The sequence below is a fragment of the Gracilinanus agilis genome, chromosome 6 (assembly GCF_016433145.1).
Source record: "Gracilinanus agilis isolate LMUSP501 chromosome 6, AgileGrace, whole genome shotgun sequence".
NCBI lineage: Eukaryota > Metazoa > Chordata > Mammalia > Didelphimorphia > Didelphidae > Gracilinanus > Gracilinanus agilis.
In genome coordinates this window covers 166,892,373-166,907,862 of record NC_058135.1, presented here as the reverse complement: position 1 = coordinate 166,907,862, position 15,490 = coordinate 166,892,373, and the positions used below count along the sequence as shown (strand labels likewise).

Sequence of the window (15,490 nt, the reverse complement as noted above, 5' to 3'; positions counted from 1 at the left end):
CGAGGTTCAAATCTGGCCTCAGATATTTCCTAGCTGTGTGACCCTGGGCAAGTCACTTGACACCTCATTGCCTAGCCCATACCACTCTTCTGCCTTGGAGCCAATCAAGATAGAAGGCAAGGGTCTAAAAATAAACATAAGTAAATAAAAGAAGTATAAGCCAGACATGGGGGATCAGAGTAGACATCAGCCAGTTTGATGAATTGGAAAGTTTCATTAAGATAATAATATTTGAAATGAGCCTTAAAAAGATGCATATGATTTTGATGAGTAGTCATAATGTGTGGGAGAAAGGGAAAAGCAATTCAGAGCAGAGGGAGCAGCAATATTAAAGCTAGAAAATAAATTGTTTAGGAAATATGAAGTTGTTTAACCAAAGGTGTATATAGGAAATAGTTGTATTTATGGCTGTAAAAGTTAGGTAGGATCATATTGTGGAGAACTGTGAATATACATGGAAGAGTGTAGATTATTCTGAAGATAGTGCAAAATAAGAGTTAGGGGAATAACATAATTAGCTTTGGAATTATCTTGGCATAGAAAAAAGAATTTGTGTTAGTCTAGAAGCATATGTTTTAATTTTTATTGTTATATTTCAGCAAAGTTTTACAGGCAAATAAGATTTAGGACTTGGTTACAAAGTTTCCATGGATGAACCATATATGTAAAGGAAGAGAGAACATCTTGTGGTATACTTGTCACAATGCCACATTTGGTCAGGAAAAACCTGGGCTTTCATACTTGCCACTTTGAGGACTCTGAGCAAAATCACTTTACCTTTCTTGAATTTCTATAAATTAGTGATTTATTCAATGAACCTTAATAGGGTTCAGTGATTTGATGTTTATAAAGTGCTTTGCAAGCACTAAGATAATGTAAAAGATAAAAAGGTGGTCTGGCCAAAGTTATAATCATTTTATGTTTATAAAATGAGAGAGAGAGCATTATTCTGTAACACCCACTGTTGGGGTGCCATGGGATGGAGGTATTTTACTTTTCACAATACTCTACAAAGAAGGAGCTAATCTGTGTTGGTACAGGGTTCCCTATGCTAAGGGAAACAGTTCTCATCCTATCATCATCATCATTTCTGCTGCTTGCAGTTGCTGTGGCTACTAGTACGGCATTACATACAGAACCTCAGAGGTGGCAGGACCCCAGTTCATCTAGTCCACCCTGACTGAAAAACCCATTGACAATATCAACTAGTGGCCACCTTGCATCTACTTGAAAACCTTTAGTGTAGGCGGGAATCCCACTACCTCACCAAACAGTTCATTTGGTCAGCTCCAGTTGTTAGGAAGTTTTTCTGGCATGCTGTCCCTATCTAATATCCATCCAGTGCTTTTAGTATATCCCTCTGGAACCAAGCAGAACATTTTTATAATCCCCTTTCTATATCACAGTCTTCAAATACTCAGAGTGCTTTTGTCTTTCCACCCCCCTTTATTTAACTTAAACATTCATTTTTCAAAGATTTTGTGTTCCATATTCTTTCCCTCCCTTCTACTACCTATTGTAAAGGTCATGCAAAACATATTTCCGTCTTAGATATGTTACGTGTGTGTCCTGTCCCATTCCTCACCTGCCCACCCCCGCAGCAGAAAACATAAAGTGAAAAAAAGTATGCTTTAGTCTGCACTCAAAAGTTCATCAGTTCTCTGTGGAGGTGGATAATGTTTTTCAACTTAATTCCTTTGGAATTGTCTTTAATCTTTATTGCTTATAATTGTTATGTCATTCACAGTTGATCACTATACAATATTATATTGCTATTGCTGAATACAACGTTTTCCTGATTTTACTCACTTCACTTTGCAATAGTTTATATGTCTTTTTAGGTTTTTCTTAAAGCTTCCTGCTCATCATTTCTTATAGCACAATATTGTTCCTTCACAACTATATTCCACAACTCATTCAACTGTTCCCTAAGTAATGGGCATCTGTTTTATTTCAGAGTCTTTGCCACCACACAGAGAGCTGCTATTAACATTTTTGTACATATTGGTCCTTTCCTTTCTTCTTTGGTCTCTTTGGGATACAGACAAGTGGTATTGCAGGTCTAAATGGAATGCATATTTTTATAGTCCTTTGGATGTCATTCCAAATTGTTCTCTAGAATGGTTGGACCAGATCATAGCTCCACCAACAGTGCTTATGGGACACAAAATTAATGTCCCAATTTTTTTACATCCCTCCAACATTGATCATTTTCCTTTTCTGTCATGTTAACTAACCTATACTTCAGAGTTATTTTAATTTGCATTTCTCTAAGTATTAGTGATTTAGAACATTTTTTTTGATTAAGACTGTTTATAGCTTTGATTTTTACTTCTGCCTATTCAGGTTTATTTTCCATTTTTTAGACAAGTTACCATCCTTAATTCAGCCTGGGTTTGATGGCATTATCTTTTTTTGGACATCATAGTTTTTAACTTGTGCAAAATATTAAATAAAATCCCTAAACCTTTTTTACATGAACTGCTTTCTAACATTCCTTTCATCATCCTGTTCTTTTGAAGTTTTACAAAATTCCATTATGGGAAAACATTTATTCCTCTTAAATTACAGTTTTATTAGGTTTGAGCCATTATCTTAAATTGTTGAGGTATTTTTGAATACCCATTCTACAAACCTGTGAATTATTCTTCCCAGTTTTGTTAATCTCCACAAATTTGGCAAGTATGCCTTTGTGCCTTTATCCAAGTTATTGATATAATAAATAAAACATTGAGTAGCACAGGACAAAGAACATCTTACAGTGCTTGGCACTTAATAAATTCTTAAGTGCTTAATAAATAACTTGTTACTGACATGTTGACTTGGGCTAAGAGATGATGGGTGCTCTTAACCTAGAAGTGTTCAACCAGAGACAGGACAACCTTGAGTATGTATATTGTACAGGGGGATTCTTTTTTCCCGCCTCCCTTTTAATTAATAAATTAATTTTTGCCAATTGTATGTAATAACAAATTTCCACACAAGTTTTTTTACATTATATGATCAAACTTATCTCCTTCCCAGTGCTGGTGGACAATTTGATCTGGTGTACAGGGGATTCTTGTTCAGAATATAGGATGGACTAGGTGTTCTTTTTTTTTTTTAACCCATACCTTTTGTCTTAGAACCAATACTATGTATGTATGATTCTAAGGCAGAAGAGCAGTAAGGGCTTGGCAGTAGGGGCTAAGTGATTTGCTCAGGGTCCACAGCTAGGAAGTATCTAAGACCAGATTTTACCCCGGGACCTCCCATATCCAGTCCTGACTCTTGATTCATTGAGCCACTTAGCTGACCCTGTCTAGATAACTTCTGAAAGCCCTTTAATTTCTGAGAGCACTTGGCTCTTTTCAGATGATATCAGAATCACTTTTCATGATAGGATTACCCAGGAAGAGTTGAAAAAATGGCTGTCAGGGTCCCAAACCTTTCATTGCCATGGTGATCACTAAAGCCCATCACACTTTAGGGAAATAGCAGGTGCATTTTGTATACTTATTTTTTTGCCTTTTCATGAAAAAGCAAAAAAAATGAAAATTACTAACCACTGTGGGACAACATAATTCCTGAAATTAAAAAACAAATGTAATCTCTTGTATTCTGACCTTAGAAAGTAAATCAGAAAGTTATTGAACATGTGATTTTAAAAAATAGAGTATGCTATGAAATTGTAACGATTGTAACGTCTTTAAGAAGATATGTGCCTCCCTTCCTTTGCAGAGGTGGGTTGCTATGGGTGTGAAACATTGAATGTCAAGTTAGACTTTTGGTTAATATGTATATTTTTGCTGATCTTGTTGACCTTGTTCCCTATCCTCTTTTTTGGTTTGTTATAAGAATGGCTCAGAGGCGTATAGAATTAAGTTAAGAAATGTAGTTGATTTAGTAACAAAGTTATCAACAAAATTTTAAGTACAGGGCTTTTTGTTTATCTTTCTTTTTTTTAATGTTATGAGAGGGTACTAGCTTTATACCAACATGAGAACTAAGTTATTTTGTTGCTAAAGTTCTGTTTTGATGATGTCCTGAAAATAGTATATACATTGTATATATGTTCTTCAGATGCATAGCATTTTTCATACTATTTGAATTTTTGTTTCTATTATAACCATGGAATTGTTTTTCTTTTTGAAGTATCTACTAACCTAAAATGTTTAATTGAAAAAGGTTGAAATCCAATGGATTTTCATAATCTTTAATTATGATCTTTTCTTATTACAGCCATCAAAAGGCAGAGTTTGTACAACAATTCTTTCAACTCTATGAGTTATGCAAATTCATACAGCCCAAATGCAAGTAGCCCTTATAGCAGTGGTTTCAATTCTCCTTCCTCAACACCCGTGAAACCTCCTGGGGTCAAACAGCTTATACTTCCTGGAAGTTCAGGTAAGAAGAATATCTGTGCTTTGAATTATGGGTTATGCTTAAGAGTATAATGTGATTTCATTTTTGGTAAGGGTTTAGTGTTATCCCTTAGAATAGTTGATTTTACTGTAATTCTAGAACTTTTTTACTTGACAGTACTGTGTTGTGTCTCACTCATTCAATTCGACAAGCATTTAAGTGCCTACTCCATCAGGTGTTGTGCTAAATAAAGCATGGGGGATACAAGAATGAGAAAGAACTTTTGGAGTCGTCTTTCACATTAGTGTATTTATGATTTTATTTTGGGGTTTGGGTTATTGTATGAGTTTGCTCTTACAACAATGACCAATATGAAATTGAGTTTTGCATGACAATAAAAAATGGAAAAAATAAAAGAATGACAAAGTCACTGTTCTCAAAGAGTTTATATTCTTTTGGGGGGAAACCTCATTTACACTGATCTATAAAAATAATACAAGCAAAATACAAAGCAATTTGTGGCAGATGAGGATAGAAGAAGAATTGTACTTGAGTTGAACTTTGAAGAAAACTAGAAAATTTTTAGATAGAAGTAAGGAGAGATAACATTCCAGGCATAGGTGTCAGCCTGTTAAAAAAATACTTAGATGGGAAATAGTGTGAATGGAGGATGAACAGCAGTCCAGTTTGGTTGGATTGCAGAGTGTGTGAAGAATAGTTAAGACGCTGTAAGCTTGGGGGTAACTAGGTGGCTCAGTGGATTGAGAGCCAGGTCTAGAGATAGGAGGTGCCAGATTCAAAGTTGGTCTCATACACTTGTAAGTCACTTAATCCACATTACCTAGCTAACAGTTGGTTCTTTATTTAAAAAAAAAAAAAAAAGATGCTATAAGCCTGAAATAGTAGTTTGGAGTCAGATTGTGAAGGGTTTTAAGTATCAAATGAGTAGTTACTAGAGTTTCTTGAATAGGAGAATGGCATAGTCAGATTTGAGTTTTAGGAATGTAGACACTTATATACAATAGAAGGATGTTTACTTGGGGAAGGGTGTAGCCAATTTGTAAATAATAAAGTAATCCTTATAGAGTCATTAAAGTAAGTTCCACTGCATCTCTACTAGGGAATACTTAAATGATTTCAAACAAGAAACAATTTCTTTTTTTTTTTTGTAAACCCTTATCTTCAGTCTTAGATTGGTATTGGTTCCAAGACAAAAGAGTAGTAAGGGATAGGCAGTTGGGGTTAAATGACTTGCCCAGGGTCACATCGGTCTGTCTGAGGTCACACTTGAACCCAAGACCTCCTATCTCCAAAATTAGCCCTTTATCCCCTAAGCCACCTAGCTGCCCCAAGGAGCAGATTTTAAAAGATTTGAACTACAGATTGCTTCAATACCATTGCTTGACTTCAAGATAGGGGTCAGGTCACTGTCCCACATTCCTTCTATTCCCTAAAAAAACTAAAAAGCTCCCGTATTATTTATTATTTTTAAGCTTTATTCTCATTTTTACTTTAACACATTTATAGATAACTTTTTTTAAATAATTTTTTAAAATTTTAAAATATTTTTCCATGGTTACATAATTAATTTTCTCTCCATCCGCTCTTCCCTCCCCACTCTGGGAGCTGACAATTCTCTTAGCCAGTACCATATTGTTTTGATGATTGCTGCTTTATAGTATATTTTAAGATCTGATACTGCTAGGCCACCATCCTTCATTTTTTTTTTTTTCACTAGTTCCCTTGATATACTTGATCTTTTGTTTTTCCAGATGAACTTTGTAATAATTTTTTCTAGTTCTATAAAAAAGTTTTTTGGTAATTTGATAGGTATGTCACTGAATAAGTAATTTAGATAGGATTGTCATTTTTATTAGCTTGTCCTCATGAGCAATTAATGTTTTTCTAATTGTTTAGATCTAGTATTATTTGTGTGAAAAATATTTTGTAGTTGTATTCATATAATTCCTGAGTTTGTCTTGGCAAATAGATTCCCAAATATTTTATATTGTCTGGAGTTTCTCTTTCTAACTTTTGCTGAGTTTTGTTAGAAATATATAGAAATGCTGATGATTTATGTGGGTTTTTTTTTGGTACCCTGCAACTTTGCTAAGGTTGTTGATTATTTCCACTAGCTTTTTAGTTGATTCTCTAGGATTCTTTAAATAGACCATCATATTATCTGCAAAGAGTAATAGCTTGGTTTCCTTATTGCCTATTTTAATACCTTCAATTTCTTTTTCTTCTCTAATTGCTATTGCTAGTGTTTCTAGTACCATGTTAAATAATAGAGGTGATAATGGACATGCTTGTTTCACTCTTGATCTTACTGGGAAGGCTTCTCATTTATCCCCATTGCAAATGTTTTTTTGTTTTTGTTCTTTTTTTTTAAACCCTTACCTTCCGTCTTGTAATCAATACCGTGTATTGGTTCCAAGGCAGAAGAGTGGTAAGGGCTAGGCAATGGATGTCAAGTGACTTGCCCAGGGTCACACAGCTGGGAAGTGTCTGAGGCCAGATTTGAACCTAGGACCTCCTGTCTCTAGGCCTGGCTCTCAATCCACTGAGCTACCCAGGTGCCCCCGCAGATGGTTTTAAATATATACTGTCTGTTATTTTTAAGAAAAGTGCTTCTATTTCTGTACTTTCTAGTGCTTTTAGTAGGAATGAATGTTATATTTTGTTAAAGGCTTTTTCTACATCTATTGAGATAATCGTGATTTTTTGTTGTTGTTTTGCTTGTTAATATGGTCATTTATGTGGATGGTTTTCCTATTGAACCATCCTTGCATTCTTGGTATAAATCCCACCTGATCATAATGAATAACCTTCGTGATCACTTGTTGGAGTCTTTTTGCTAGTATTCTACTTAAGATTTTTCCATCTATGTTCATTTAGGAAATTGGTCTGTAGTTTTCTCTCTGTGTTTTTGATTTGCCTGGCTTTGGAATCAGTACTATATTTATGTCATAAAAGGAATTTGGTAGAACTCCTTCTTATCTTATTTTGTCAAATAGTTTGTGTAGTATTGGGATTAGTTGTTCATTAAATGTTTGATAGAATTCACTTGTGAATCCATTTGGCCCTGGGGATTTTTTTCTTAGGGAGTTCTGTGATGGCTTATTCAATTTCTTTTTCTGATATGGTATTAAGTATTCTATTTCTTCTGCTGTTAATTTAGGCAATTTATATTTTTGTAAATATTCATTCATATCACCTAGATTGCCATATAATTAGGCAAAATAGGTTTTAATAATTGCCTTAATTTCCTCTTCAGTAGAGGTGAGGTCTCCATTTCCATCTTTGATACTGTTAATTTGGTTTTCTTTTTTCCTTTTTTTATTAGATTAACCAGTAGTTTGTCTATTTTATTTGTTTTTTTCAAAGTAGTAGCTTCTAGTCTTATTTATTAATTCAATTGTTCTTTCACTTTTGATTTTAATTTCTCCTTTAATTTTTAGGATTTCTAATTTAGTTTTTATCTGGGTATTTTTAATTTGTTCTCTTTCTAGTTTTTTAATTTGCATGCCCAATTCATTGACCTCTGCCCTCCCTAATTTGTTAATATATGTACTCAAGGACATTAAATTTCCCCCTGAGTACTGCTTTGAATGCATCCCATAGATTTTGATAGGATGTCTCATCACTGTCATTTTCTTCAATGAAATTATTAATTGTTTCTATGATTTGTTCTTTAACCAGTTTTATAGAATAATATTATTTAATTTCCAATTAGTTTTTGATTCGCCTCTCAATGTACCCTTATTATTATTTTTATTGCATTATGATCTGAAAAGGTTGCATTTTTTATTTCTGCTCTTTTGTACTTGTTTGCTATTTTTTATACCCTAGTACATGGTTATTAATCTTTGTGAATGTACCATGTGCTGCTGAAAAGGTATATTCCTTTTTGTCCCTATTTATTTTTTCCCACATATCTATTAAGTCTAATTTTTTAAACATTTCATTCACACCTCTTAACTCTTATTTTTTGGTTTGATTTATCTAGATCTGATAGAAGAAGGTTCGGGTCTCCCACTAATATAGTTTTGCTATATTACTATACTATATACTATAAACACTAATATCTGTTTCCTCCTTAAGCTCCACTAGCTTCTCCTTTAGAATTTTGGATGCTATACCATTTGGTGCATACATGTTGAGGACTGATATTTCCTCATTGTCTATACTGCTATTTATCTGGATGTAATTACCTTCCTTGTCTCTTTTAATCAGATCTATTTTTACTTTAGCTTTGTCAGATATCATGATTGCAACTCCTGCCTTCTTTTTCTCAATCGATGCCCAGTAGATTTTGCTCCAGCCTTTTACCTTTACCCTGTGTGTGTCTACCTGTCTCATGTATGTTTCTTGTAGACAACGTATGGTAGAATTTTGGTTTCTAATCCACTCTATTTGCTTCTACTTTATGGGTAAGTTCATCCCATTCATATTCAGTTATGATTATCATCTGTGTATTCTCCAACATTTTGATTTCCTCTCCTAGTCCTGCCCTTTGTTCTTTTGCTACTTCCTTCTACACCAGTGGTTTGCTTTTAATCAGTCCCCCAATCCCTCCCCTTATTTTACTTCCCTTTCTGCCCCTCCCTTTTTATTCCCCCATCCCTTTTTTTTTTTTTTTAGGGTCTGTTAAATTCCCTCCTCCCTCTCTTTCCCTCCCTTTTTGTACTCCCCACTCCACTCCCCTCCTTGGTTTTTCCCTCTCAACTTCCCTGTAGGGCAGTGGTTCCCAAATGTTTTTGGCCTACCATCCCCTTTCCAGAAAAAAATATTACTTAGCCCCCTGGGAATTAATTTTTTAAACATTTTAATAGCAATTAATAGGAAAGGATAAATGTACCTGTGCCCATCACCGCTCCTCTGGATCGCTGCAGCACCCACCAGGGGACAGTAGTGCCCACTTTGGGAATCACTGCTGTGTAGGGTAAGCTAGAATTCAATACCCCAATGGATCTAGATGGTCTTCTTTCTCAGAGTTGATTCCATTGAGAGTAAGGTTTGAGTATTACCTATTAGCACTCTCTTCCTCTCCTCCTTATAATAGTATTCTTCCCTCCCCCCTCCCATGTGCTCTTTGTGTGGTATAGGTTATCCTATTTTTCTTATTCCTTCAAGTTTTTCTTGATGCCATCTTCTATTCCCAGCCCCTTTTCCTTTTTTTGCATATTATCTTAAACCACTTAGTACCCCAACCTCTACCTATGAATAATTCTTCTAACTACTATAATAGTGAATATAATTTTTGAGAGTTACAAATAACATTTTTCCATATAGGAATATAAATAATTTGACCTTATTGAAGCCCTCAAAAAAACAATAAAAAGTTTTTAAACATTTTTTCCTCTGCTCTCTTATTTACCTTTTCATGTTTCTCTTGATTTTTGTATTTGAATATCAAGTTTTCCATTTAGTTTCATGTTCTTTCCTTCCCCCAACCCCCTCCCATAGCTGATGCACAATTCCACTGGGTTTTACATGTGTCTTTGATCAGTATCTATTTCCATATTATTGATATTTGCACTAGGGTGATCATTTAGAGTTAATAATCCCCAATCCTATCCCCATCAGCTCATGTGATTAAGCAGTTGTTTTTCTTCTGTGTTTCTACTCCCAGAGTTCTTTCTTATAAGTTCCTCAGAGTTGTCCTGGATCATTACATTGCTGCTAGTAGAGAAGTCCATGGCATTTGTTTTTACCATAGTGTATCGTCTCTATGTATAATGTTCTCCTGGTTCTGCTCCTTTCATTCTGCATCAGTTCCTAGATGTCATTCCAGTTCACATGGAATTCCTCTATTTCATTATTCCTTTTAGCACAATAGTATTCCATCACCAACATAGCACAATTTGTTCAGCCATTCCCCAATTGAAGAGCATACCCTCATTTTCCAATTTTTTCTATCTAGTCTTTTCTTTACAAATATTTGGCAATTTTCTATTTTGTTGAATGCCCTTACTTTCCCCTGGAAGTATATAGTCAATTTTGATGGGCAAGGGATCCTTGGTTGTAGACCCAATTCTCTTGCTTTTCTGAATATCACATTCTAAGCTTTGTGGTTCTTTAGTGTGGAGGCTGCCAGATCCTGTGTAATCCTGATTAGTGCTCCTTGGTATCTGAACTTCTCTTTCTGGATTTTTGTAATATTTTCTCCTTAGCTTGGAAGCTCTTGAATTTGGCAATTACACTTCTGGGGGATGTCCTTTGAGGATTTAATGTAGTGGGTGGTCTATGGATTCTTTCAATTTCTATTTTGTCCTCTTGTTGAAGAACATCAGGGCAGTTTTCTTGGATAATTTCTTGTAGTATGATGTCAAGGTTTCTGTTTATTTCTGGATTTTCAGTTAGACCAATGATTCTCAAATTGTCTCTTCTAGATGTTTTCCAGGTCAGTCATTTTCTCAATGAGATATTTCATGTTTCCTTCTAGTTTGTCATTCTTTTGACTTTGCTTTATTAATTTTTGCTCTCGTAAAATCATTCACTTTTACTTGCCCAATTCTGATCTTTAAAGTCTGACTTTCAGCTATGATTTTTTGATTTTCCTTTTCAGTTTGATCTATCCTGCTTTTCATGGCTTCTAGCGGGTCATTTCTGGTCTTCAATTTGCTTATCATTTCATTTGATTTCTGGGCTTCTTTTTCCAAGTGGGAGATTCTTTTATACTGTTATTTTCTTTTTGAACTGTTTCCCACTTTTCTTGCCAAGTTTTTCCTATCATTTTAAGTTGATTCTCAAATTCCAGCCTGATTTCTTGGAGAGCTTGTGACCAATTTCCCTTTTTTTTTAAAGTTTGGATGTATTTGCTTGTTTGTTGTCCTCTGCTATCTCCTTTGTAGTCTGTTGTTTCTCTAAGTAGAAATTATCCAGAATCAAAGGCTTTTTCTTATTTTTTTTTGATAGTTATAGATTATAGTTCTTGGGTGTTGCTGGCCATTGCTTTGTTGGTTTTTCCTTCCCTTCCCAGCCAGAAGTCTGAATGAAGGGGGCAGCTCTCTGTGTATTGAGCTAAGGAGTGGTTTTTGCCCTGAGGCTATTTTTCAAGTCTCTACTGAATTTGCTGTGTGCTGCCCCTTTCTGTTCTATCTCTGTGCCCAACATCCAAGTTTCTCAGCCTCTTGGGGTCCCAAGGCTAGCTACACTTAGGGGTAAGTCTGTGGTGTTCTTCGTCAGCTCCCTAGAACCTAGAGATTGCCCCGTGCTCACTCTGATTCTAGCGCACCGGCTCTGACTGGTGCAGTAGGTGGAGTGGGGGTGGGGGAGTGATCAGCTCGTGCTTCGTTGGGAGTTATTTAGCCCCCTTATAGTGTGGAAATGCCCAAATCCCACTTCTCTTCAAAGCTGTGCCTCTTTGCTCATCTGATTTTTTTTTTTCCTTTTGAGGCACTTTATATTGGTTGGTGGTGAGGAGAGGAAAATCCTTACTTCTACACTGTGGCCATCTTAACCTGGAAGTCCTGAGTTGGGCTCCTTTTGAAAGAAACTTGGAATTTTATTTACAATCCATTAAATGGAAGAATGAAATTGTTTCTGGAAATTCTGAGGAATTCCTCGTTCATGACACTTAATTCTCTAAATTCCTTCTTATTCTTGGAATGCATTCCATCCTCACCTTGGCCTCCGAGTACCTTTTAACAAAAAAATGTTTAAATAATTCAATCACACTGTTGTCCCTAATGTACATTTTTTAAAAGAATATCTTTTTTATCTTAGATGCTTTAATTTCTATTTTTCATGTATGTTGTATGACTTGCATAATATTCAGTCAGTAAATATTAAGTTCCTGTTATGTGCTAAGTGCTAGGGATATAAAAAAAGGCAAAGCCTATTCATAATATACATATGTAGAATCAATAGTAAATATCGATTCCAAGGTAGAAGAGCTAGGTAATTGGGGTTAAGTGACTTGCCCAGGGTCACATAGTTAGGAAGTTTGAGACCAATTTTGAACCCAAGATCTCCTATCTCTGGGTTTAGCTTTCTATTCCAAGCCACCTAGCTGCCCCTTGTTGTGTTTTTGATAGGGGTTTGTGATTAAAAAATTTAGATACCACCAATATAAAGAGAACCCTTTTTCTTAAAGCTGAATGTACAGAATAAATAACTTTCTAACTCTTTAGAACTTTTACCCAAGGAGAATTTCTTAGAGCTCTAGGATATGTTTGTAAAAAGTAGTTTCTTAGAAAATTAAAAGATTATTCTATTATATTATATCCATTCAGATGACCCATATTTAGAACTTTTATTTAGAAAGCTAAAAAAATCTCCCCAATGTCTTTTTTTTTTAAACAACTGTGTTGAGAAAGATATTCCCATTTCCCATCTTTGCCCCAATTTCTCGCCCCCCTTTTGTTTAGTACACCATTCTTTTCCTCTCCTGGAACTTGGAATTCATTCATGTAGTTGTATCAACATTGCCATTGCTTCATTATCTAGGTCCTCTTTTGAACTTCGTTCTGGTTTCTGTTGTATATTTTTGAAATGTTTCATTGGCTTTTTTGGGGTATCATTTTCACTACCCCCTCTGCCATTTCCTTCTGAAAGGTCTTCCTTTGTAATGAATAAGTACAGGCAATCAAGACAAATTCACACACTGAAAATGTTTAATTCTGAACTCACATTTCATTTCGTTTCTGCTAAGAGGTGAAAAGGAGATTTCATCATCAGTATCCTAAAGTTAAGATTGGTTAAATTGCATTAATTAGAGTTCCTAAATCTTTCACTGTTGCTTTCCTTTATAATATTATAGCCATTATATAAATCTCCTCTTTTTGTTCCATTCCACATTAGTTCATATCTTCTTGGTTTTACCTGAATCTGAACCTTTAGTCATATTTTGTAGTGGAAGGATTCCATTACATTCACATATCATTTAGCCTGACCCTATTTTGATGAGCACCCACTCTTTTTTCCAGTTATACTTTCTTAGCATAATCCCAAATTGCTTTCCATAATGATTAGGCCATATCATGATGATAATGATAACGATTCTTGCTTTCTATAGTTTTCATGACTTAGTGAAGTTATATGTTGCAAACATTTGTTCCTCTTTTGGTTGTTCATGAATTATTCCTTTAATAATTACATTTTAGGCTTTTGCCAGGCACTAGAGTCAAGCCGTCACAAGTTTATATTTGACAGACACTTTTCCCTTTTTTGAAAATAAAGCAGCATTTACCAATCTTCAGCCTAACAGTACCTTTCCAAATCTCCATTATCTTTCAGAGATCACTGACTGTGTGGTTCAGTCATCACATCTAGTTCTTTGACTACCTTAGGATGTAGTTTATTTGGACCACATGATTTGATCTTATCAAGGACAAGTAGGTCTATCTTATTACCTTCTTTCCTATCTGGTTATCAAACCCCTTCTATTTTTGTTTTCTCCTTTCCAGTCCAGGGATCACTTTCCTTAGCAGAGAAAAAGGCAAAATAAAAACTGAGTCTTTGACATCATTTCTTATAATCCCATTCACCTACATTGGTCTTATTTTTCTTCACTCAAATATAGTTTTATTGGTGGTTTTGAAAAATATTGCTATTAACTTCACAACTTTTCCTTAAATGAGCCTTAGCTTGTAACAAAGTATAAGCAAGAAAACTCAACATGGCCGTATTTCTCCTAGTTGCTAGGACTATCCTGGGAAATTACTTTGTATATGTTTTGCATTTAGTTTTTTTTTTTTTTAAACCCTTGTACTTCGGTGTATTGTTTTCATAGGTGGAAGATTGGTAAGGGTGGGCAATGGGGGTCAAGTGACTTGCCCAGGGTCACATAGCTGGGAAGTGGCTGAGGCCGGGTTTGAACCTAGGACCTCCTGTCTCTAGGCCTGACTCTCACTCCACTGAGCTACCCAGCTGCCCCCTTGCATTTAGTTTTAATAGATTTCTTGAGAGCAGAAACTGGCTCATTTTGGTCTTTATATTTCCATTGTCTACAGAAAGCTGGCACATGGTAAACACTCAATAAATTCATGTTCATATGAGTTAAATGGCTTATGGCATGTCTTTTTCTACATTTATAGTTATCTTCCTCTCTGCCCATCTATCTCTGCTGAAAGGAGTAAAGAATTTTTACCATCAGTCACAGGATCACAAGATCAAAAATTTAGAACTAGAGAGGGCTTTAAAACTTATTAAATTACTCCTTATTTTACAGATTAGTAAAAGGAAGTCCAGAGATGTTGTGACTCAACCAAGGTCTTAGTAAGTGATAGATGTATGGGATTAGAACCTCTGAACTTTGACTCCAAAATCATTGATTTTTATGCTATGATGTATTGTCTCACAGTCAAGATTGGTCATCACAAGTGAATTTTGATATCTTTCAGTGTTCTACATACTTACATAAAGCACAGTTACTTTGCTGTATAATTCATCTCTTGTAGAGAATCTCAATTTAATCTTGCATTGCGTAGCTTGCCCTCACTTTCCTCCTGGTGACTTCAGTGTGTGAGCATGATCATCTGATGATATCAGATGGGGCAATTTTATCTCTGGAGAAACCCCAGTTACTTAACCAGCAAAATTTTTTTTTGGGAAAGAGATACCCATCATCCTTGGAAGAAGCTGCTGATTTGTTTTATATCTATTATGAGTGAAATCTAAACCAAGATCTTTCTAACATTGCTTTCCTGTTTGATTAGGTTACAGAGGGGAGGATACTGGAGAAGAAAGTTGGAGTTCTACTTTCTGTTTGTTATACTCAATCTTCTCAGTCTTTAGTATTAAATTTTCTTTAAATCGTAATATTTCCTCACTGCAAATCAGCAAAAATGACAAAAATTAGTCAGTGTTGCAGAGTTTGATTACAAACATACTACAATCGCATTATATAAAGTGACTAAAATGTTCATACTCTTTGGCCCAAAGATTCCGCTATTAGGCTTATACTCCAAGGAAGCAATTGCTAAGCAGAAATTATCCAGATACAGTAAGCTATTTATAACAGCACTTTTTGTGATAGCAAAGAATTGGAAACAAGAATACTCATTAATTTTGGAGTAGCTAAACAAATTGTGATGCGTGAATATCATGGAATATTACTGTGCTGTAAGAAAGGATAAATGTGACATAAAGAAAAGCATGGGAAGATCTTTGTTAGAGCCAAGGAAACAATATACACGAC

General features: G+C 35.1%; 1 protein-coding gene across 1 annotated transcript in view; it reads left to right on the top strand.

Annotated features, from left to right (window-relative positions):
- Window positions 1-15,490, top strand: part of SLAIN2 (SLAIN motif family member 2) — a 76,021-nt gene that overhangs the window by 31,125 nt on the left and 29,406 nt on the right. Inside the window, exon 3 of the mRNA XM_044680241.1 lies at window positions 4,222-4,386. Within this exon, the coding sequence (XP_044536176.1) occupies window positions 4,222-4,386 (165 nt within the window). The remainder of the gene's footprint in view (window positions 1-4,221; window positions 4,387-15,490) is intronic.